Source organism: Pyrgilauda ruficollis, unplaced genomic scaffold, assembly GCF_017590135.1.
Source record: "Pyrgilauda ruficollis isolate IOZ18807 unplaced genomic scaffold, ASM1759013v1 scaffold5, whole genome shotgun sequence".
NCBI lineage: Eukaryota > Metazoa > Chordata > Aves > Passeriformes > Passeridae > Pyrgilauda > Pyrgilauda ruficollis.
This window is the reverse complement of record NW_024526599.1, coordinates 4,708,536-4,733,554: the sequence shown is the minus strand read 5'-3', so window position 1 is coordinate 4,733,554 and position 25,019 is coordinate 4,708,536. Positions and strand designations below refer to the sequence as shown.

The 25,019-nt window shown below is 38.3% G+C and overlaps 1 protein-coding gene across 1 annotated transcript in view; it reads right to left on the bottom strand.

The window, feature by feature from the left end:
- Nucleotides 1-1,525: 1,525 nt before the first annotated feature.
- MND1 (meiotic nuclear divisions 1) overlaps nt 1,526-25,019 on the bottom strand; it is a 41,331-nt gene continuing 17,837 nt past the window's right edge. Inside the window, exons 5-8 of the mRNA XM_041479974.1 lie at nt 20,817-20,891; nt 18,874-18,988; nt 3,414-3,458; nt 1,526-1,769 (exon numbers count right to left, since the gene is read on the bottom strand). Coding sequence (XP_041335908.1) covers nt 1,663-1,769; nt 3,414-3,458; nt 18,874-18,988; nt 20,817-20,891 — 342 coding nt within the window. The 3' untranslated portion in view covers nt 1,526-1,662. The remainder of the gene's footprint in view (nt 1,770-3,413; nt 3,459-18,873; nt 18,989-20,816; nt 20,892-25,019) is intronic.

Sequence of the window (25,019 nt, the reverse complement as noted above, 5' to 3'; positions counted from 1 at the left end):
CAAAAAAGCCTGCCCTCAGCCTCTACTGTTTCACAAAATCCAAAGAGCAACCCAACCACCCAAGCTCCAGGTGCCTCAGTAGCTCAGTTTGGCACCACAGGGAGCTTTGCTGCACAGCACCCCCTTCCTGGGGCAAAAGCCAGGCCTGCTCAGGAACACTCCAACACTGCCCTCAGCTCAGCACCACGTACTACCCTTACGCCTTTACCAGTCAGCAGCTATACTCAATGTTCAGTACTGGACATTTTAGGAATAAAGTCCTTCTAAACACATAAAAGGAAACATCTCCATTGCAATTTTAAGCTTAATGACATCTTCCTATGTGCCAGACATCCCATACATTTTCCTTAGGCAATGGATATCTTGCTATGCTATCTCTCTGAGAGGGAATCTTCCACCCGTTATCTTCCCAGTAACTTTGCTGTCCTCATAGACATGAGATGAAAACAGCCAGGGGCATACCTGAAATCCTTGCATTTTAACATGTACTGAACTGCTAGGAAACTTTTTAATTGGAAAGGTCACAGGAGACAGATTTCTGGGCACATTTCCAGATAAATGCCACATTTCAGCAAAGCTCTCTCATCAGATGTTACATAAAAGGCAGACAAGACACTTTTCAGTGATAGCTTGCAGCAGGCCCACCTACCTCCTAAAGGTAAAGCTTAAATCCTCCAGAGCCATACAGCAGATCCTGCAATCCACAGCTGTGGAAGGTAAACACCAGTCTCCACTGTCCACCTCTCTTGCTGCAGCCATGCACTGATCAGAACTAGAAACCAGAAGCTGATACAAACTGAGGTGCTTCAGAAACTTCACCAAAAAAAATGAGGTGCTCCTAATCTGTTATTATTTTGGCTGGCTGTGCTTTTAACCTGAAATTGAAAAATGGGCATAAACCCAAAAATGCTCAGTTTTTGACAGTAAATTGAGTTCACTCTCTCACATGCCAGATAAACATCCTAAATCTTGGTGCACAATGGTGTGAAGGGATGGGTGCTCTTTGCTCCCCCTTCTATGCAGATACACTCTTGACCAGATCAGCTTTCTTAGCATGAAATCCAATACATTTTCTGGAACTGATTCAGCTCTGTTGCACTAGTATTTTCCAACAACAAATATAATTTCATCACTAAACTTACAAGCAGTTCTAGCAACACAACAAAAAATTACCAGAAACCAGACCTCAGCCTTTCTACTCACCTCCTTACTGTCTCACTGTTTTCCATCAATGGATTATGCCTCTTTTCTATTTCATTGGTGAGTGTCAAGGGAAAAATTCATCCTACTCCATATTGTTCCCAGTTATTCCCACTCCAAAGCTTTCAGCAAGTTTAAACATAAATTCCTGGAGCTTCTAGCTCTTAGTACTTACTAATTCCAGTTAAGCAAAGGAAGAGTTAAATCCAGTCTCAAGACTTTGTAATAATTATTCCCTATAACCTCCATCCATGCTAAGCCTGTCTCACAGAAAAAGCAATGAGATTTACTATCTACAGAGTACAAGAAAAAAAAGGGCAACAAATATTTTTAGTATTTTATTAACTTTAACAAAACCAGCAAATTAAAGGGCGACCATCTTTTTGGAGAGGATTCACATTTTAATGGCAGGTATGAATATATAACAAACTATATACAACTGTGTCAGCCATCAACTGAACACTAATCAATGTAATCCAAATCTTCTGGGATTCCAAAACCTTTATCTATTCTGCTCTCTTCAAATCCAAATTTACGCTTGGCCCAGGACTTTATTGAAAAGATGTTATCTGTAAACAGAATGAAAAACATTCATTTTGAGTATTTAGGAAAGCATGATTTACGGTCTTGGCTACAACAAAATCCTTCCATTTGCAGTACCTCTTGTCGATATGAAAAAGGTACATAGTGGGGAACATCATTATCAAGTAGATTTAGAACAGAAAACATGAGGTTTTTGTTAATAACCTTCAAAAAAGAGGAAATAATTGACTTAGCACCAAATAAAAATATGTTATCTTTATCTTTCCTTGCTCCTCTTTTACAAGGAGACTAAAAGCTACGATTACAGTGTAAGCCTGCTATAGTGATGAGGTAAGTGTGAATATGCATAGTAAGTATTTTATAGGTCCTTCTTCAACTAGACACCTACTATGTGACTGTCTACAGCTATAAAAATTGGATTTAAATTTACTGTAAGGTCCTTTCTAGTCCTGCGTGTTTGTTCACACACTGTATTTTTTGAAAGTTAAAAAAAAAGACATTCAAGAAGTTTTATTTTAGTCAGGACTTCTCTTTTTAGCATCACATTAACATATACATTTTGTTCAATGTAAAGTAATTTTTCACTGCAGCATTTACTGAAACTCATTACGTCATTTTTAACACCCATAAATTGCAGCATTCCTTAAGGGAGGAAGTGTTCCCTGTCTCTGCACAGCTTAGAGATATTTTTTCTTTTCTTTAACCATCATACATTTGGTTTTAAAACTTTCTCTTCAAAAGAAAAATATGCTGCAGCATATAACCAAATTGTCTAATTAAATAGCAAAGTACTTTCTACAGGCTGTGGCACAGTTCTTTTACCTCATTTGAGGCCTTGAGAACAGCCTGTCACCAACAGCAGAAAGCCCTGACAACTCCCAGAATACATAATTTTATTTCTCCATATGCAATAAACAACCCAGATATAAAATAATAGTCCAAAGACTAAGACAATGATATCCTGCTGCACTTGGCACAACCAATGACAGCAAGCAGTCCGTCAGTAGGTCACCTATTCTAGACAAAAAATTATAAACAATATTCTAAATAATCTTAAAAAACCATAAGTACATATAAATTGTTTGCTTTGCAAAATGGGAATGAGTACAGCAAAGTTAAGCAACAACAGAAAACTGGGTTAAACTTCAACACGAATTTCATTACACTGGCATTCCTTAAAACTATGCATCATTTTACCTGTCAAAACTGATAATTAGTTTGAGAAATATCTACTTTGTATCAGCATCCATCACATGGTAGCAGCAACAAGATTCCACAAAACATTCTACTTTTAGGAAGAAATGAACATTCAGAACAGAATTAAACTTTCTGAATACCTGGGCATCACCATTTCAGTCTCTATTGCGTTCCTCATCTTAAGAGATTTTAACTCATCCAAGGAAACAAGTTGCAGGATTTAACACAGTGCACATGACAGCACCAGAAGGACAAATCTGTTATGGCATATGAAGTATATTCAGTAACTAAACAGAGAAGATTTATTCTTTTTGTTGAATCATAATAGTTTTATAAGTAAAATAAATTTCTCCATGTTTTTGTAAGTGAGGACTATCCTATGTCAAATCCTAATCAAATTTAAAGTTCTTAACACTGAGTAGGTCTTTTACTGAAACTGCTGTAGTGAGAAGCTGTGTCACTGCAATACACACCAGTCCATCTGTTGGCTGCCTCCTTGGCCACTTGGTTTGTTTGGCCTGAAACAGAGAAAAACACCAACAACAATAAAAGCACACATCACAGTAAAATCATCACATAGTTTCAAGGCACAGAGACTAAATTTTTATTGATGTCATTTTTATGGAACCACAAAATGTAAGGAAGATATTCTATTGCTTCCAAACACTTGTTTTACACTTTTAAGGTTCCAGCAAGCACAAAGCTAGGTTAAAGAAAAAGAGGAGCAAAGAGCATTAAAGATACCGTATGAACAACTGTAAGTTTTTAAAGTGTATTTTAAAATAAAATAACCCCAGTTTGGCTTGCCTAGGGGCTAATTGTCTTCACCAAGATTGGAACTAGATACATGGCCTGAAGATACCAGAGGCAACAGAGATGGAAAATATTTCATAATCTTCTCCATACATAAGTAAACCATCACATGGGTATGCATGACTCTATACAGATAAGGAAAATGACAAGGCAGCAGTCTATCATATCAATACAAAAGTTTATCATATGGCTCTGGAATGTCTCTATGGTTTTGAGAACACCCTCAATGAAATGAAGACAAAATAATGTTTCTGGCTATTAAATTTGGCTTATGTCCCTTAACACCACTCCAGTAAATTACCATTACTACAAGCAGGTTTTGTATAGTTTCCATGAGGCAAAACAACCAAGAAGAATTCCTCTTAGATCACCTTGCTCCCATTAAAGTAAGTACTGAATTGAATCAAGCACTTAGGCTGTAACGTGGGAATTTATCAGAATCATTCTGGTTCTCACGCCCACATGCAACTTACTTATTCCCAGTCAGGCTTGTTAGTACTTGCATGATAATACTCATTTGAATGGTCAGCATGAAACTTGTCTCCAGGGTACTGAGATATGAATACATGATCAGGTATCCATTGTTATACACATTAAACTTTAGGCAAAATCAAATTATGTTGAAAAATCATCTACTAGCACACAGGAAGGGAAGTACTCATTATTCCAACCTTAATACTCCTGTAACGGATAGGAAAAATGTTTACATTGGAGTAATACACTATTTCAAAACCAATATAGCTTCTAAAATTGGCCTACAATTAGAAAGTTTGAGCACAGCACAAAGAAAAGCAAAAAGATGAGCAAAAAACTGAGTGGGAAAGAAAATGGCATTTTTGCTTGCTTGCATGCATCAGAAATTCAGTTCTTCCTAGCCTGATAGAGGTATCTTTTGTTTCCTTTGCTGAGTGCTTGCTGCCATCCCCACTTGTTCAGTTCCACAACTGGCAGGCACTGACAACAAACTTGCAGCTAATGGAATTTCGAACAATACTTAACCTAACCCTACTTAAAGCAAGTCTGCAGAGCAAGAGCTTCCACTCATCAATACTTTATATGTGTGACCTACGACACTTCCCTCAGCATTTTTCTAAAATTCTACCATAAAACTTGACAGCTGTATTTGACTCCAAGTAATAAAGTGTGAAATGAAGTGGAGGAAAGTGGGATAGCATTAAACTCCATGGATCCAGAGCTGTGAGGTGACAGCATCCTGGTGGTGGGTGAGCCAACCTACTCCACAGCACCTGCAAGGTCTCAGCAGAAAGCTCAGCTTTGCTGGAAGCAGCTGACCAGCACAAAAGTGGTGGCATGATGCCCTCACCCTGCAAACACTGCTCACGCGTGCTAAAATATACATACGTGATCATGTGTTCTGAAAATGTGACTTCACACCTCTGTCAAAGAAAAGGCTGAGGTGATGACAGACACAGGCTGGACAACAAGTCAGAATGGCAGTCACTGCCTATAACTGAGTTGTGGCTATAAATGAGAATATGGTAGTGAGAGCAGGAAGCTATAATGGGGAAATACAGACAGACAGACATATAATCCCCAGTGTCTCATGGCTACAGGTGAACCTTAGCTATCTGAAGACAGGATTTAAGTCCCCTGGGATCAGTCTTAAGTCTTGCCTATGATTCCACTGCATGATCTTGTGTGTCTGCTGCAACCAATACCATGCCTAGAAGAGGAACAAGAGACAGGCTTTGATAGTTATGGACCTGCATCTCCAGCCACATCTGCATCATTGCCAGCATCTTCCAGAGACCTCACAAGACTGTCAGAAATTAAGAACTCTGTACCTTCACTGCTTTCTGGAACTCTTACAGTTGCTTGCTGGAACTTTCATTGGTTGCACCATCTGTATGTATACATGCACGGAGGATGAGGGAAAGCAGGAGTAGTAAAGCAGACACCCCCGGACACACCTAGATTGTGTATGGGTGTAACTAACTCCAAGTCAAGCTACTTCTGCTTGTTCTCTAGCTCCAGGGGATTACACAGCCAGGTTGGTTCTTAGACTGCACTGAAAAAGAAGCTCAAGGTCTGAAGAGAGCAGTAGCATGGGAACTCAAAAATATACACTCCAAAACATAATCAGGACACCAACTGTGTGAAGCTGTAAAAAAGGAGAAACTCAAACACCACACTAAGGGCAACTGGCTAATTGCCAAAACCATCACAACCATGTAGTCCCAAACTTGGCTGGAGTCCTTCTGATCCTCCTGCTCACCAGAGCTGCTCTAACTGAACTTGATTTTTGGCAACTACTAAATAGTACTCCAGTACTGAATCTGCACAAGACAATGAAAGGCCAAATATACAGTAGAGGTTTGCAACAGGGGAGGCAACATTTTCCAGATGCTTCCAGATGTTCTCATTATCATTAGGCTCTAGTTACAGTCTGTATCTATACATCTGTATATAGGCTGACAATATATGTGATTGCTGTCTGAAAGCTGCAAAACAGTCCATTTGTTCTGGACATTACATATTTATTTTACCTATCTGCGTGACAATGAATCAACAGACTTTCCCACTGCCATGTCTGCAGGATACAGGTCATATATTTGGCTGAGGCACATACCTGTATCCTCTGCTGACTAATTTCAGGCACATTTGGCATTTTCTAAGAAAGAAAATGGAAGCTTGCATTTTTGTCTCCAAAACTGAACAAAAGCAACCACTGTATGTACATACATTGCTGTATGTACAGCAATGGAAGGCCCAGGAGCAGCAAGACGTGAAGTGCTGGTCTGTTATGTCAGCAGAACACAGCTGGAAATATGCCCAAAACAGTGAAAGGCTACAGGACAGAGAATCATTTTGACCAGTCCTCATGAAAGTTTTTTTTTCCCTCAACCCCTAGTATCTCTGGAGAACTGCAAGGAACTCAAAAAGCCCAGATTCTGGGAGGTGAACCACTATCCCAAGCATATTGTGATTGTCCTTATGACTGGGACAATCCCCTCTATCCCCACAGAGGAAAGGAATGGCACGGAAAGGAAGGTCCAGGCACAGTAAACGTCTAAAAAGAAAATGAGGGCGAGTTGGAAACATGCTTTTCAATGCAGGCAAGTGGCATTCTACCAGTGACCTGCGGGTATTTTGGAGCAGGCCAGGAGACAGAGGTGACAAAAGGGCACGTGGACAGCTGTCAGAGGGGCACCAAAAAGCTTCTAAAGCAAATGGACAGCACCTGGTCAGGAGTCAAGGCTAGCAGCACAGAACATCAGCACAGCAGTGTTTCTAACAAATCTCAACAGGCATTATATATTGACTCAAATCACTGTAAGGCCACAATGTTTCTGATCCAACTCAGGAAGCCCCTACAGTCATTCTCAGCATACTGCAGAACTACAGCCTCCTCTTTCCTTCTTCCCACAGCTCCCGGATTTTCTCACTTTTTTCACTGGAAGGGAGAGAGAGTTTGAATTAAAAATCCTATTTGCATTCCAAAATTGAATGGCCAAAAGCTGTAGAAGTCTCAAATATTTCTACAGGGCAAAAATCAATTGTGACAGTAACAACCACCATCTCCTCAGAAACATTTTCCAAATATACTTTAGGTTCTTCCTAAAAACATTTTAAGTCTCACACATATCATTACAGGAACACTAAGGATACAGTCATGGGACAGTATTCAAATTCAGATTGTAAAGGCATCATATTATAGTTCTAGTAGCAATAGTAAAAGAAACAAAACAGCGACAAACCAATGGCCAGAATCAGCTCACAATCACCTGAGCTGGCAGAAATGAACAAAGAGCTGTAGCTTCCTTTGATCTCCTAGATTCTACTCTGGCATTTTCTGGGTAACTTTAAGGACTTCTAGGTCCAGGAACCTCTACTTCCCTAGAATAACAAAAGCTAATTGTATTTATAAAGCTTACACACTTCAGTGCCAGTTTTGACCTATCACAACTAATGCCACAAGAAAATGGTATGGACTTCCTCACTTAAAAGGCACACGACTGCAGAGGGAATTAACACCTTACCAAAGAGAGAGCCACCCATCAGCCTGTAGGGTGTTAGCAGATATATGCAAAATACAACTGCAGTCTTCAGCATGTGGGCGAGGGAGTAATTTTACAGCATGGATCACAATTCCTCTGCATGAAACGCAGGAAACAGCTGCAACTGTTCTCAGGGACCAGGGCGGATTATTAGCCCAAAGATTCCCCGTCTCTCTCGTGAAACTGGTCAGGGTGAATTAAGTGCATTAAGTGGATTTGAATTCCTGTAATAAATATGCATTCACTTAGACTGAATTCAAAGATGAAAAATGGCAACTACCATAGGAACTGTATGTGAACTTGAACCTCCCATGACTCTGGATAACTCTCCTCAAAAGGCAGTGGATAATCATTCTCCTGCACATAGGTTGCCCTTACTTTCCAGAAACGTTATCTTGTTATCACGACAGTGACAGACTTGTTTTCCTACTTCTCCTGGGGCAGCATCACTATAATATCCTGTGATGCAGTTTCCAAAATTCTTCCCACTAATGAAAACATCTCATGCAAATAAAGATCCCATCTCCAAAGGCCAGAGTAGAAGGTGAGCATAGAAATTATACACCTGTCATCCACAGAGAGTACAAAAGATTATTGCCTAGTAATTCCTATCCACATGTCCATTCACAAACTGACACCACAGACCCTGATCAAGAGCCTGTGGCTTGCCATTGGAGAATATTTACGGCAGTGATGTGATGAAGTGGCTTCTTAAGGTCCATATTTGAGTATCCTTGAGAATAAGTAATCTACAACACTGTCAGCAGGCTGAATTGCAATGTGGCAAGAAGAGCTTTACAAGAATGTTTTGTAACCCTGTACCAGGCAGATACCTCCATACTACTGGAAATCTTTATCCTCCCCCATGCTTCCCAAAGAGGCATTTCCTCTTATAAACAGAATAAAGAGCGGCTGTGTAGGAAAGTGATAGCACATCAGAATTCTGTCAACTCCTTTGAATTCAAAATAACACATCACTCTTCCCCCATACTCCAGTATCCTACACAACATTTTTCCTCATGGCATTAATCAACAGGTCACAATGCTTCAGAATTCATTACTAAATTCAAGTCAATGTGTAAATATGATTTCTCATTTAAATGGCATCACAAACTCAACACAACTTTTTATACTGACTTATTTTAGACTCCGAATAAAGCTTCAGCACTACAAGAAAAAACACTGACAGTTATGAATGTTACCTATTGATCTACAACTATTCTGAAAAGCATAGAACGCAATATAAGCTATTTGAGATAGAAAAATACTCAAGAATACTGATATATGAATTAACTAAATCAGCATTTCTGCTGCAACACCAGTTGAATGAACATGAACATATAGACACCACAGTGCCAGTCTTGTCTACCTGGTGAGACGTAGCAGTGCACAGTAAAGCTACTAAGTATATATGCTTGAAAATGAACCTGAACATATAGACACCACAGTGCCAATCTTGTCTACCTGGTGAGACGTAGCAGTGCACAGTAAAGCTACTAAGAAGCTGATCCACATTGCTGAGAATATGCTTTTACAGGGTCTGTGATCTCTGTCAGTGTGTTTGAAAAAAGTGTCAAGTCTCATCAGCAAAAAACTCCCTCTGTCCAGTATGAAAAGGTCACACTGTCAAATTTCATCAGTACTTACACAGGGTCTCCTTGAAAAATGTCCAACAGAATTTGTCAGAATTTCTACCAAAAAATTCCTCTATGCAAGACATCCTCTTGCACTTAAGTTTACTATATTCATGTACCTACAGAAAAAGACCATTTACATTTCAGGTGTTGTACTTGAATACTCATGCTGAAATCTCAGTTGCATAACTAAAATACATCAATTTTCATCTAAAGAGCAGAGGGAAGCAAAGAGCTTGCAAAACAGAAACAAGCACACCAACTTGATTCAGGACTGATTCAGGGCTCCCTGACACCACTCTGTTTTTCTTGCACTGGACAACTCTTCCTTCCCCACTTCATTCACTAATAAATGTCACTCCTTCAGCACAGCTGAAGGAACTTGCACACTTCTGAGCTGCTGAACTGTATTTCACAACTGTATTTCATATCTCAGGGCACCATGGTTTTTGGCCAGATGTGGATTGTAATCTGCTGTGACCTCAGGTGTCACAGACATTGTAGACAAGAGTCTAGAAGGCATCGCAAGAGGTTCTCTGGTCTCTGTCACCACAACTCAAGGCATGTTCAACTTTACCTATGCCATTTCTGAGGTATTTGTTGCCTGTTTTTAAGGTTTCAAATTTTCTGGCCCTACAATTTAAGGCTATTACTTTTTGCCATCTTCTCCATGAACCCGAGTAACAGGCTATTCCTTTTCTTTTCTTGAGGAGATACAGATATGCAAAACCCACCAGGAACCATCTTCTTTTGGGCCCTATTTTGGTAAAGTTTCTTTGTCTCTTACAATGTGATTTCTCAATGTCCTTTTGCTCTACTCTGAGCACTTAATTATATGAATGCTTTGAAATAAATTATGTTACATCCAGGTAGGATATCCAACACTGACACTGTTACAGCTGAAGCCATGCTAAAGCCTTTAGTGCCACACTTTCTGCCTTGAGGAGAAAGATTATTTCATACATCTCATTGTGGGTTATACCACTGCTTTTGTATCTTAATGAGGGAGCACAACAAAAATTTTTATATTCAACCTGTAAACTACCGTAAATCTGACATCTTTTTTCAAATCCTCCCCCGTAACCAACAGCCTCAGATCATTTGTGTAGCACAATATCCTTGAATACAGGTAACACCCTTGCACTTGACACTACTGAATGCTATCCATAGTTTATTAGACCATCCTTGCAATTTGTCACGATCATTTTGAAATTACATTTTTTCCTTTGTCCGTGCAGTCTCTCTTAGTGTCATCATCTGCAAATATAACAGAAGAACATCTTCTACAGTATTATCCAGCTCACTAATATAAACACTTAGCAGATGCACATACATGACAGACCACATTACAGAGCTTCATCAATTCCACCTCCCTTTCTGATACCGAATTGCTCACACATTATAAAGTAGTTTGAGATTCACATGACTGCTGCTTCATCAGGTCTGGATTTCCCTACCTTCCTTAAAACAGTGTCATGCAAAACTGAGTCAAAACACCAAAGACAAACTTCCCTCAATCTACAAAGATCTCATACAGTGGCAGAGAGAAAACCTCTGTGTTGTTCTAGGTGTTTCCAACTTGTTTTCTGTTCTGAATTTTTCTCTGATATCCTGCTCTTTTCAGTGAAACTAGCTCATATGACATTAAAGTGAGAAGGGAAGAAAAACCATTGGAAATACTGTCAAATGTGCCAACATTAGTCTTGAACTTCTACAATCTGCCCTGCAAAATCTTCAGTTAAATAGCATAGAACAAGGTATCTATATTAGGAATATACAGTCATTATCCAGATAAACCCATAATGAAAACATAACATACCATCCCATGAAATATGGAAGATATTTTAACATAAAAGATTAGCAATACGTTTTTTTAAGCAAGGCCAGGGAAGATCTCAATTTGACAGTTCTGCATGTTAGCAGTAAAGACAATGAACTAAAATCCACAACACCCTTCCTGACCTACTTTTGCATGTGAAAGTCATAAAAAGATATAGACCAGTACATTCCTTCAAATACCACGATAACTTTATCAAAATTATCTGAATGAGTGCTACCATGCACAACTAACCTAGCAGGTCTAACACTAGAAGACAGAAGCAAAATACTTACTCCACAAAAACCTTTTTGTTTCATATATAAATGGATCTATAGATGAGATGCTTTCATCAGGGCACTCCTAAAGACCAGAGTGTCATAAATGTAGCCATAAGCCAATTTACTCCTAAATAAAAGAGTGTCATAAATGCAGCCATAAGTACCCATTTTCCACATCACAAATTTTATCAAGTGCCTATCATTCCCAAGCAGTTCAACAGCTTTTGCCATAAGGATTTACAGGCAGAGACAATAAAGCTATTCCCACATACTTCACCTAGAAGCCTCTCACTTTAACTATTTTTTCTGTCATTCCAATATAAACAAATAAGAAACAAAATAAAGAAAAAGAGCAAAAACATGTCTTGTGAGTGTTCTCATTTGATGTAAAGTAAAAGTAACCTTCCAGAGTGGCAAATTCCTTTAAGCAGGGTGTTTGCTACATATATTCTCTAAAGATTCGGTCCTCCAACTACCTTCTTTCTGAATGTCCAAGAAAAGCCCCAGTGACAAAACACAGCGTTTTGCTTACTAGCTAAAATGCAGCCTCATTTTAAAGCAAGTTGGCTTAAGCTGACACTCCCTAAGAACAGTCTGGCTAGAATGTGTTTGAGGTATAAAACACAAGTATGCATGAGTCTAAATATTTAGGACAATTTCTCATTGCAGAGTAACCTCTTATCTGAAGACCAAACAGAGACAGAGAAATTCTCTGAAATGCAGACAATAAGGGCCTTTTGCGAAAGCCAAATGACCCTCCTGGAGTTAAGCTTTCCAGCTTCAGCCAAAAGCCCCACATTTCACTTCAAGCTTTATGCCTTAGTTACGTACGTACAGACACTTCTTAAGTTGCCCAGTTTGACCTCGTGGCCCTTCACTCATTATTCTTCATGGCTGTTATATTTTATTTCTAGGTGCCAAAAGCTGCTCACTCATTCACGCAGTCCTGTTGCTCCCTCATTCAGGTCTTTTCAAATCCATTTTCTAACAGTTCAACTCATTGCAGAGTTCATGAAAATGCCCTTATGAAAACTTGTCACCTGCTCCTAGCTGGTCAGAAGATCCCTGGTTGCTCTTCAAAAACTAGGACATGACAGACAATTCTGTGAGGTACATGACAAATGACCACATGTATGAAAGTCTTGTGAAGAAGGCAGTGAAAGATTTCATCAGATTTTCTGGATGGAAAGAGAGATTTCAAAGACCTCAGAAGAGTCCATCACAAGACATGGGCATATACATCATCAGTTCCTAACCTGAGCTGACAAACTTGCTTTTTTATCGCTGGTGAACTTCAGCAGTGGAATGAAGGGCCAAGGTGAGAACTGTTTAACTTGTTTTTGTCAGGGAAGGTCCTTAAACCACTACATTACAGCCTCTGGTAATCACAGCCAGGTTCTGCTTATCAAGTGTTTCCTTAGTCAAAAGACCAGCCTTTTCAACAGCTGAAATGAAAAAAGTCTCCTTTGATTTTCAAGATAAAAAAAAAAAATTAGAAGGGCTGAAGACAAAGGAGCAGATACTCTGCTTAAACTGGCAATTCCATCCAGTTTCTTATGATTACCAAAGAACCTTGAATCAGTAATCCAAGTACACATTTGTAACTCCATTCATTAAATACCCTGTTCCTTTTCTCAACTTTACTTAACAGCTAAAATTTTAGCGTTACTGTATGGAACTATGTTTACATACAAGTACATTTATTACTCCTCATTCTTCCTAGAAACTAAGTTATGTTTAGTTTTCGTAAGTTTGGTTTATCTTTTAATGTAGTTTTTGAATTGTTAATTTAATTTGTCAACCTTCCAAATGAATGACAAGCCATTCCAAGATCAGTACAGGGAGCAGGGGTAACAAAACAAAATTCTTAGTTTGTTGAGAACCAGTAGAGTAAACATGTCCTTTTGTTACTGGGCACATCTGTATATATTCTGGTACTCCATGATGAAGGAGGAAAAAAGGTGTGTGAGCCATGTAGTTTTGTTTTGATTAGCAGCAGATAGCCTGCAAGTCACATACATGAACATCCATTGTCTATTTCCTATCATCTTCTCACCCAGATTCTCTGGAGATGAATATATTAAATATACAATACTCTGTGATATGAGACCAAAAAAAAGGCGTTCTTGCTTTTATAACTATTATTTTTCTATGTACTTTTAAGCAAGTGTCTGTTTTGCTCCAAAGAAAGCTTAGTTTAACCCACTAAGACTAGCATAAGGGTGAGTGATGACACAAGTCTAACACCAGCAGAATGATTAATTTCCAACGGCAGACCTTTGTTAATGGCATTGCTGCACAAACTGCAAAAAGCACAGCTTGTCTCTCAGATGCCAGGTGCATATTTCATGGTCAGTAGGTAGGAAACATCCTCCTAATTGCAAACTGAACATACTGCATCTAAAGGTGACTAAAAAATAATTTTCTCTAAAGGCTTCATCTCTACACTATTGACCTTGGTGGCATCTAGACCAGGCTTAAAATTATTTATAGACTTCCACTTTTCCAAGTGGAAACATTGAATTTTAAAAATAGATACTTAATAGTTCATTAGCTGATATCGCTGACAAGGCTTTTTAGTTTAAACCACCTCTCTGATACAATTTCTGAACAACAATCCATCTTTGAACAACAACCCATTAAATCCTTTTGTAAATTATTGGCATTCTGATGCATTTTGAGTAAAACTGATGCAACTCATTTTAAAGTCTCTCCATTAGGCAGTATAGTCCAATAGTCATTTGATTTCTTCACTACTGTTTCTCTTCTGAGAACAGGAACTATTCCCAGCATTAGTAAGAGCCCCCCAAAGAATCTAACACTTGACACTAAAGTTTTTGTAACATGAAGTACATCTGCATATGTAGCATATTTTCAAACTGATTTGAACATAAGAGAATAGCTGGGTGTACCAACAAAACAACCCCCAAACTATGCACTCCAAAAAATCCAGTAGCTAAACCAACATTAACTTTTCAGCATTCACCCTTTAGATATTAAGATGAATGAAAAAATGGAACAGTACAGAATGATTTTCTCATACTGTCTGTATACCCTGACAATTCCTCAGTTCGTCAAGCTACAATTTTCATTGTTTAGAAACATCAGAATTAGAAATTTTTGAAGGACCTAAAAGGAAAAAAAGCCATTGTCAACTACATATTACATATAACATGACATTTTCATGGTATTTAGTAAATGGATGTTTTACCAAAATTTATTTTCACAGAATCACGTTAAGTATTAGTTTTAGAAAATAACCTGAACTGGACTGGCAGTAATGCCTCTGAGACCACACATTCAGAGAGTCAAAAGAATAACTTACGTGGATATTTGTAGTTTAAAATCGTGTCCATTTGAACCACTTGTCTCTCTTGTCACAGGATACAAATAAACAGAGAGAGATAAAGTAAAAAGGTTGACACCAAAATTGCTACATGTGTTGTATCTGGTAGTTTGCTAATTTTTGAGAAAACAAGTTTGCCTAGACATGTTCAGATCACTGTTTTAAAGGTAAAAGCCTAAGACATAAAAGTTATCAGTAACCAGGCATTCTAAAAACACGCTAAATCAAAAAGGAATGCTGACAGGCAAGATCCCAGGCCCCATAAATATTAGCAATCATACCACATAGAAGTCACTTCAGTCAGTATGTAACTATTCCTGAAAGAGCTGCCCTATCCAAAGGCACACAGTAACAAAGCATAGCTATTGCGAAAAAAAAAAAAGCAAATGCCTAACAATGTTTTAATCATTTTAATTCCTTTCATTACAGTGAAAGAACAAGAAGTTTGAAATTCTAGAAATGTTTATTTTACAGTGAGTATTGAAAGTGTTTAGCTGTTTCCAATTACAAGCTGACCAGCAACTCACAGTAAAGTCCCTACCATTTATACACTTACGGTGCCAGACAAACTTTTCTATAAAATTAATTATGAGAAAAATTTTATTAGCTCCCTAACACCTCTCTCTGGTGGGCAGAAAGAATTAAACATACACAGCAAGGTAATCTTGATATTAGGTGGAGCTTTTTCTGTTGACCTTATGAAAATCTGCATAAATTATGAACTATTGTAAGCTTGCACTCTCCATGGCTTTGTTGCCTACCATAACCTTTAGAGAACCTAGCAGCATCATGTCTCCAACTCGGCATCCATGCATGCCATGTCACATAAGAGACAAATCTCTCTACAATGGCTGCTCTCCCATGAGAATACATTCCCGCCTAGACAGACACATCTCAAAGGCGAGAAACAATGTTCCTGTCCTGTACTATCTGAAGCAGGGTCACAAGTTGAAAAGAAAAGTATTTGGCTTTTTTTACTTCAAATTATTCTTGTCAGTTTTACTGCCTTTGAGAAATAATTTATTAATCAACCCTAACTCACATAAGGTATCTTAAAACAACATTACCAAGTGGCAAAGACAAATTTCTGAACTGCAAAGGTCATTAGAAAAAAATCCACATGTTTTGTTGTTCTAAATATATTTTTGCAATACTGTCTCTGTAAAATGGAATTATCTGAATATCTCCACAAGACCAGACTATTATGTAGCTTCCTCTAGTGGTCAGTCCCTAAATCTTGTTGCTTCTGCTATTTACTCTAGTTACTTGTTACACACAAATTCCGTGTTCAAATGTTGTAAATTTGAGAAGGCATTAACATTTATATTGCAATGTACTTCTAATACAAAAGCCAAGGAAACGAAGCCAAAACTTAGAGCAAAACATTTGTTAGTGACACGAAAACAGTGAACTAACTAAACAGTGAAGTCAGCAAAAATCAGAGTTATTAGTTTTCCCATTTGCCCCCTTGTGAATATGCATTATAATATATTTTGTTACATGGTCAAGTTTGACTTTCCCACCATGAGACTCAGGAAGCAAAGACAGATGTTCAGTTTTTAGCTGAGTCTTCAGATATTTGCTACGAATCATTCAAACTTTTGTTTTGACCCTGAAAATTATGTATGTGTGTACGTGCACATTTTAATGAGCCTTGCTGCTGTGCAATTGGCTTCTTTCTGCAAAACTCTGCTGAGGGAGGGGGCAACTTAAAAAGACACAGCAAAGCATTCACCAAATTTGAAGACCACTGAAAACAGATGAGAATTTGATACAGCCCTAAAATACTGCAAGAAGAACCAAGGCAGCTCTCTGTCATACAGGATGAGAAATTAACAGGATGAAATTTTACACTGGGCATCAGGAAGATTTCCATACAGGCTGAAGTCATTAAGGAGGAAGAGGGAAAACCCAAAGGTAGAAAGTGACAACTGGCCGTTACAAAATATATTTTACTGAACAATTCAACTGGAAAAAAAGAGTGCGATTACATAACATAACAGCCATGTCTGACTCTAAAATAAGGTAGTTAGAAATCTGCTCAGGTGATTTAACTGAAAATAATCCCAAGGGTTATGTTATCTAAATTGTACAGAAGTAGAAAATCCTATCACCCATGTGCAGTTTGAAAATCTGTGAATGAGTAACTTCTATAATATGGCTTTTTTCTGTGAAACAGCAGCAATAACTCTGACGTCTGCAATAACTCTGATGTCTAGCTGAATGCATTCCATTGCCTGAGATTCTTTATTGCCTTCTTACTTCTGCCTTTGCACTTTTCTGCACTCTGGAACTGAAAGAAATGCCCCTAATTTTTTTTTTTTTTTTTTTCCTATTCAGTCTCTTCCATAAAGCCTGTCAACTTCCATTCAGCTTTGACAAGGATATTAACTCCCCAAAACTGACACCATCAATTATTCACTCATACATTTCCAGCAACAACGCACACTGCTACTGTAGCAATGCCTGACAAAACATATAATGAAGCAGAAACTTTTAAAATTAAGTTCAAGGACAAATTAATTTTGAGACACTACTGGGAAGCCTACAGGTAGCTCAATGGTTGGTGCTAACCTCACAAATCCTTCAAATGCTCATCCCTCCATCACAGAAATTCACATGGAGCTCCCACACATTTGGACAGAAAAACCCAAATCCACAACATACAGACAAAAGACAAGGGCATGACTGAAGCAACTAAGTATTACATTTCCCTTTTTTTCTTTCTTTCCAGGATACTAGTTTGCATGTTACCAGCTTGCCCTAGCATTGCAGCTGTGATTTGCTCCTTTGTGCCGTGTTTATGAAGGTGCTCACCGTGACTGTTTCAGAAGAGAGGCTCTCAAACCATTCTGTGAGATGCTGACTGTAAGGGTACCTCAGCAGTTAAAATACCTGATGTTACACATCCCTCTGCTGTTGGTATCTGCCTAACCTCATTCATTTTTACAGCTGGAATCAGCTGGAATGTGTCTTCTCCTCAGGAGAGCAGGCAGCAAGGGATTTACAGCACAGTAACTAACCTCAGGTCTCAAGTTTGCTTATTCCCTGGCATACCATTACATCCTTAGGGAAAGATAACACAGCTGACAAAAAATGTCACAGCTCCTCAAAATAAACAATATCTGTCCATATTTGGAGAGTGCTGCCAACTCTGTTTATGTTCCTGGCTTTCTCTCAGAACAGCTCTAAAGCTGTGGACTTTGTTAGTAAAATAAGGAAGAAGAAAGATTTAGCCACATCTCTTTTCAGAAAAAGTTTTGTGCCTGTTTCTTGTCACTTTGTAAGAGAATTTTGGCATTATAGCAACCTGAATATGCAGTGGTGCTTGGGTAGCAATGTAAGAGCCTAATAAATAAAACATGAAAGCTACAGTAGAGAAAATTGAATAAAATTTCATGAATGCTTTTAATTTTTCATGCTAAGGATCAAAATATTAAGCACATTTCAGTGCCAAATTCTGTATTAAAGTCACTCATCATTCTCTATATTCCATTAGAGTTAGAAACTCCAACCAAAACCCAGCATGTCCGAGACAGCAGAGTCAGTCAAGAGTGTGATAACCTACTTCTGTGTAAGTGACAATTAAGTGTCTCTAATGAAATGCTTATGTTTTAAATAGGCAAGACAAAGTAGAAAGATACCCCTCTTAACAGCATGGAACTGAAGGCAAACAGGAGCTAGAGACTCCTCTTCCTACACACATTCTAGGGTACAGCACAAGTTAGAGAATTAACATGGTCCTGGAAAGGATGATCCTGATATTAATTCTAAAGCATCAGAGTATTTTAATTATAGGATTGTTTCTCAGCTGCTCAGGTGGTGGCAGAGTAAGTATCAATAAACCTCCTCATATATAATAGAACAGTACATGAAAAGAAATGGTCAGTGTACCTGTTTTTTATTGCTCAGCTTTAAAAAGAAAAGCAGCTATTCTTTGACTAACCTCTGAATAACAGATTTTAAACTAAAGAAGTGCAGACCTTTTCAGGCAAAAGATCACTTTAACCAATACACAACTTACGCATCTCTTCAACCACGTCTGGATCACATTCCCTGTATTTGTCTATTTCTGTCTTTAGCTGCTCTTTTTTCTGCCGAAGGGCAGCAAGTTCCTTCAGCAGAGCTGCACGATCCGCCTGAGGATTCAAAGGATGTTAGGAGAGACAAAAAAACCCCCAAATATTAAATTTATATTAATTTAAATTTATATTAAAATAAATAAAACAGTAATTATCACACAAAGTTTTTTTTAAAAATAAAACCATACAAATTTAAAAGCTGCTTTCACTACTGCCTTCTGTCTATGAACTACTTGAGCATATTTTATTACATAAAATTCTCAGAGGCACTAAATGATACTGAATACCAACTGGAAGGAAAAAAAGTTAAAGCCAAAATGTATCAACAAAAGAAATTTTCTATAACCTTTGAACCATGGTTTAACAAACTCCAAAGAGATCTCTTAATTACTGGGCTTAAAGGTTAAGCAGTATTTAGGAGTGCTAGTCTTGTAATTAAAGATGGCATTACAGAAAAACCTACCATCCACCCTTCCACAAATTGAGATGCTGTGTATGAACACCCTCCGAATTTGTCTTTTTTCTTTTCCACACCATTTAAGAGCAATGGTCTCAAAAATAAATTCAGACCTTTATGACATGGTAGTCTTTGCTAGGATTGTACACAATATTGACCTCAAAGATTCTATTGATCAATAAGAATCTGCAGACACTGACTCAACGTGAGCTCTCCCACAGCCAGCTCAGCACATACTTCTAATTCAGTCTGTAGTTACAGACAAACACTGGAACTGGCTGATATTCAAATAACTCAAGCTAGGGTAGCCTAGAAGAGCCAGACTGCATGAGTTGGTAAGCCATTGAGATTTTACCAAAGGCAGTCTCCATGGTCTGAGGTGTTTGTGGATTTGGGGTTTTGTTTACAGTTGTTGGGTTCACCCCCACCCAAAACTTCCATATTCCCAGTGCTTTTGCCAGCAGTTTGGATTCAGCGTGTTCTGAAAACGCAGAATGGAAATCAAAAGTTTCCAGATGCTGAGGTATGGAGGTGAGATGCTTGGAGACCTACACTGCAATCTAGATTTTTTAGGACTTCTTCCTGATGTATAATCAGGAACAAAAAATGTTGGAAACATCGTCCAGAACAGGATTTCCAGACCAACAGCTTTCTGTAGGGCAGGCTACATGCTAGAGAAACCCAAGGCTGAAACAGTTTGTTTGGAAACATGACAAGCACTACTATGTGAGAAACCTGCTTGTGACTCCTGATTACAGTCCATTGAGAATGAATTAATAAAGAATCCCCATTAAAGACACTGCCAAAAACTGGTTTTAATTGAATTTGTGGAACTGCAACTTTAACAGAGTTTGATGGTAAGGTTCATTCTATTCCTTAATGGGTAAATGAAACATACATTGGGAAAACCTAGAGTGTTTCTACAAAACAGTTTGGATTTGAAGATTTGGCACTTTCCTACAAAATTCAATTTCTCCTGAAAGCTTCTGGCTATGCATGGTTATTGGAGGTTTCAATCACTTAGACTGAGCACTCAAGTCAATGCAAGTCAGCAACTTAGAATACCATACAACACATTTCTAACTAGTATGTTGGTTATGACAAACAGGAAGCCTAGAGATATTTTTTGCAGTGTTAACAGCTTCAGCATGCAAAGAGCACCGGGCTTACATGACTTCTCAGAACAGTAATTTAGGAATCTATATTACAAATAAATTGAAAAAAACACAAACCAACATCTAAATTTGTAGTTACCAGATTTGGCAGTTCAGCAACCATTGGCAACTCTGGTACACACCTCTGGGTAGTTCAAGTTTTAAGATACTTTTAAATCTGAAAATACCTGGAAGTACTACATTAGTATTTACAAAAAGTACATACTTGTTGCACCATTTCCTTGTAGGATTACATCCCCCCAAAGCAACTTACAGTATCTTCACGTCCAATTTTTGATTTCTCAATGCTTTTTTCTAAAGCCTCTTTTTTCTGACTGCTTTCAGCAAACTGGTAAAGAAAACAAAGAACAAAATCAAATTTTTTCAGTAATATTAAACACAGCTATAAAATGTGTATACATATTATGTATTTAAATAAACAAGTCTTTTTAAAATACATATGTTAAAAAAATTAAATTTTAAAATACATATGTAACTTATGTAATAAAAATAAAGACCAAATAAATACAAAAGTGCCCAAAGATAAATCTGAGGCTCTGAACCACAGAGAATTACAGGAAACAACTCCAAGTCTAAGAAATTTTTATTCCCGTTGCACATAATCTTGTTATATACTGCAAGTTCAGCATGGGACTAAAATCCTATTTCATACCATAATCTGGCATCTCTACGCAAAGGACCCTGTAACATGGAGGCTGTGGATCTGATTTCCTTTGGTCCTTTTCCAGCTGTCCCTATTCAATGGAAGCAGTGACAAAGCTGCAGCAGGTCCACCTGCTCAGCTGCAGATACTGGTGTTCCCAAAGTCTAGTATGCCACTGGCATGGCCCCAATCCCTTTTACATGCTGATGAACAGAAGCCTCTGTTCAAAGGCATGCAAAGCTGTGGCCCCTTTTTACTGTGTGGCCCTTGCACTGCTGGACCCCACAGAGATCCCTTCCCTCAGGCCTGAGGCAGAGGAGTCTCACAGGGCTGGCATGAACAATCCCTCCATTTTTCTGTTACATCAGGAGAAATTATTTGCCAAGAGAGATCTCTCTCTATTAACCTGCCACCCATCTTGAACCAGGCCTTTCCAGTTCAGTTGGCAGCTTTCCAGAGATACTTTGGAAACTCTTAAGCTGAGCAGGAGTATGACTCGACCCTCAGGGACACCATACTCAGCATCAGACAAAGCACCTCAAAATATTAAATGAGATGAACAAGAATGAAAAAAAAAATATAATAAAATACAGTTACTGCATTGAAACCAACACAAAAGGAAAAAAAAAAGAAACAATAGTATGCTTTTTGAATACCCTCTGCTCTACCCCAAGATCCCCCACATGAGTCCTCCACTTCTACATTCCCTTTCTCACTGAGGATCCCACTGAGTGCAAAAGCATTCCCAGATATTTCTTCCAATCCCCAGCCTTGATAATTTAACCATATGGTCAAAATCATGCAGCTGATATTAATACATTCATGCAACACAAACTGAACTTCTTTGGAGGTATAATCATTTCTCAATTTCAATTTAAACCAGCGTTTGGTCCATATTTTCAGAATATTAAATGTAAATGTATGATAAATAACAGGCAGAGCTTACTGCCAAGTCTTGGAGATCAGTCATAACAGTAAAAAGAAACTCCATACTGGTGGTCCATGAAGATTAGGATACAGCCCAACTGCAACTCACTCGGTTTAGTGGTTCCTTTCACACCTCAATTTTTAAAAATAATTACTCTGTTCATGCACGTGTGAGCATGCATGCAGACAAGAAAGTCTCCTTTCTAAAAGAATGTTTTAGTTTTCTTCAATATATATAGGAATTATACTAATGACAAGACATAATTTGAGGAAAAATATGTCCAGCTGTTTACTTGCTGCCCTCAGTGCAAGAAACCACAGAGGCAGCATAGGTTTCACTATGTGGCTTGAAGTACGCCAACATCTTAATTTTGGTGGATAGTCAAAGAGTACTCCTTCCAGGCTTTCCACAAAATTCTTAAAAGAGTAGGTGTGTTAGTCCCCACACAATGCCATCCTAAACAGAAGTATACAGTTCAGAAGACGGTAAGTACTTAGATGCAGTTTGCAGTTCACAAAGTCCAAGGAAGACAAACCCCAGAGCATGTTATTTGGCATCTCTGAACACAGGATTTTTCTAGAATAAAACCCACAGAGAAGGAAGAGAAGCCAAGGAGCTTATCCAGACCCTTCTACTGCAAGTACAAAGAAGCCAATGGTCTCTGAAAGAGAAGTCATAAAGGTGTCACTTTCTCTGTTGTTTTTCCATACTCATTAAGTTCTTAAGGCATGTTTCCACTTTCTCTAAAATGGATGTACAGAAGGAGCTCTCAAGGCAGTGCAAACCACCATTGGGTGTTTCCAGCATGGAAGCACCCAATAAGGCAACTTATAATTTTCTTGATCCTCCATTCCACATCATTTACTAATGCAAGCTACAGTAAAGACAAACTATGGGAGACAAAGGAATTTCTTAGATTCTGTCCTACACAACATGCAAGGTTGCCATGCCATGAGGTTAGAAGACCTTCCTTTGCCTAAAAGCAAAGATGATTTTTACATAATCTTATTTAAGATATTGCTTTCTAAACTCACAGATTTTAATTGCTTGGGTATTTTCAGATTTTTTAACCATTCTTTAATTATTATTTCACGTAACAAAAAAATTTATGAAATAAATTGACACCTCAGCTCTTTGTGCATTATTTCAAAGTCATAGTGGTTATCCTCTAGAACAACAAATAAAAGCTGAGGATACAGAAAGGAAGCAGAATAGTATAGCAGAAGGAGGCAAGATATAGAAAAAACCTTAACACAGGACAAGGATTCAAAGGGTGAGGAACAGATGGTCAGGGTTTGTTCAAAGAATCTATGACTATGAGAGAAGCAGAAAGGCTTGGGTAGAGGTGGGAACACAGCTGAAAATAACTATAACGAAAGAAGGAAAGACAGCAAGGATAAAAGAGTCACAGGAAGGATGGATACACATGATACAATACTTAATTGAAAGGCAAGTACAAATGGCAAATGATAGTTTATAGGACATTAAAAAGAAAAAAAGTGGAATATGCAAACATTGTGTATGCACGATAGCAGACGACCACATCTGGACAAATACAGTGACTTACTTTCCCACTCACCAGCTGTAGAAAAGCCGGATTGCAAAGAAGCACAGTAGCAAATGGAATATTTCAATTCTTGGAACAATCTTGGGGACATTTTTCAAGGGACTGGCAAACAATTTCTCAAGGAACATTAACCACTCTCAGAGAAATCTGACTCCTGCCAAAAGCAGAGAGACTGGCCCAGAGAGAAAGATACTGTGTTCCCTCTATGTTTCTTGAGAGATGTCTGGGCTGACAGGGGAACAACCTTCTGCCACAAGTGCAACTGCCCATGTGTGGAGAAGAAGTAGAGATTCTACTCCATTACAAAGTTTCCTGTCTCCAATCTGACTGCTCTGAATCAGCAAATGATTAAGCAAGATGCAAGAAAGCAGCAAATACATCATCATGGGGAAAGAAAAAGAAGAGGAGACTAAATAATTCAAAATTAAGAAGTTAAAAATATTCTCCACAAGAGCATTTTCATGTCTTCAAAACACAGTGGGAGCCTGCAAGAATACAGTTTAATGAAGAAAATAACTAGCATCTATAAAACAGGAGAGTTGGGGAACAATTTATTTAGTTTACAGACCAGTGTGACCAATTAAATGGCTGCTAGCCTTAGACATTAATTCAATCCAAAGTCCTCCCAAAGTCCCCCAAAATCCCCAAAGGGATGATTTTTCCTACTCTGCAAAGGCGTCACAATGTTCAGCTGTACACGTGTGCAGCAGTTTGGGTGTGCAAAGTGCTGTGTGCTGCTGATAACCACCAGTTCCATCATGGAACTTGGGTCTGGTTTGTATCAAAGAACAGATTAGACATACTCACATCATTTATAATCTAGTATGAACACATTAATACCAGGGCTCCACTTCAGCAAGCCACTGGTATACATTTGGAAGAGGAATGTTTAACCCCAACAAACAACAGCAGCAGGTTTCAGTTCCATTCCTTCTCAAAACTTTCCTGATAGACTTTTATTCTAGAATAAAAAACTACTTTTTTTTTCTCCAGCAAAAGTTTTTGTTGGTCCTATGCCATCTGATTCCGTTTTCAACCACTCTAACCGCCAGTATCCCACCAAATATGTAGCTTGTCTCACCAGCATATTAAAATATCTACAAACCCAGCATAAGCCATGCAAACCCAGCCCCTGAGTATGTTCACTGGCCAAGAATCAAGCCAAGGTCTCACATGCTAACCACCAAGAGTACTCACAGCTGTTAACTCACTATCATTATGGTCTGAAAGAGAAATATCATCCATTTGGTTTTCTTCTGGCCAAACACTCAACCAAAAATGGTATTAAAAACTACTGTTCTTGTGAGCACCACTCACT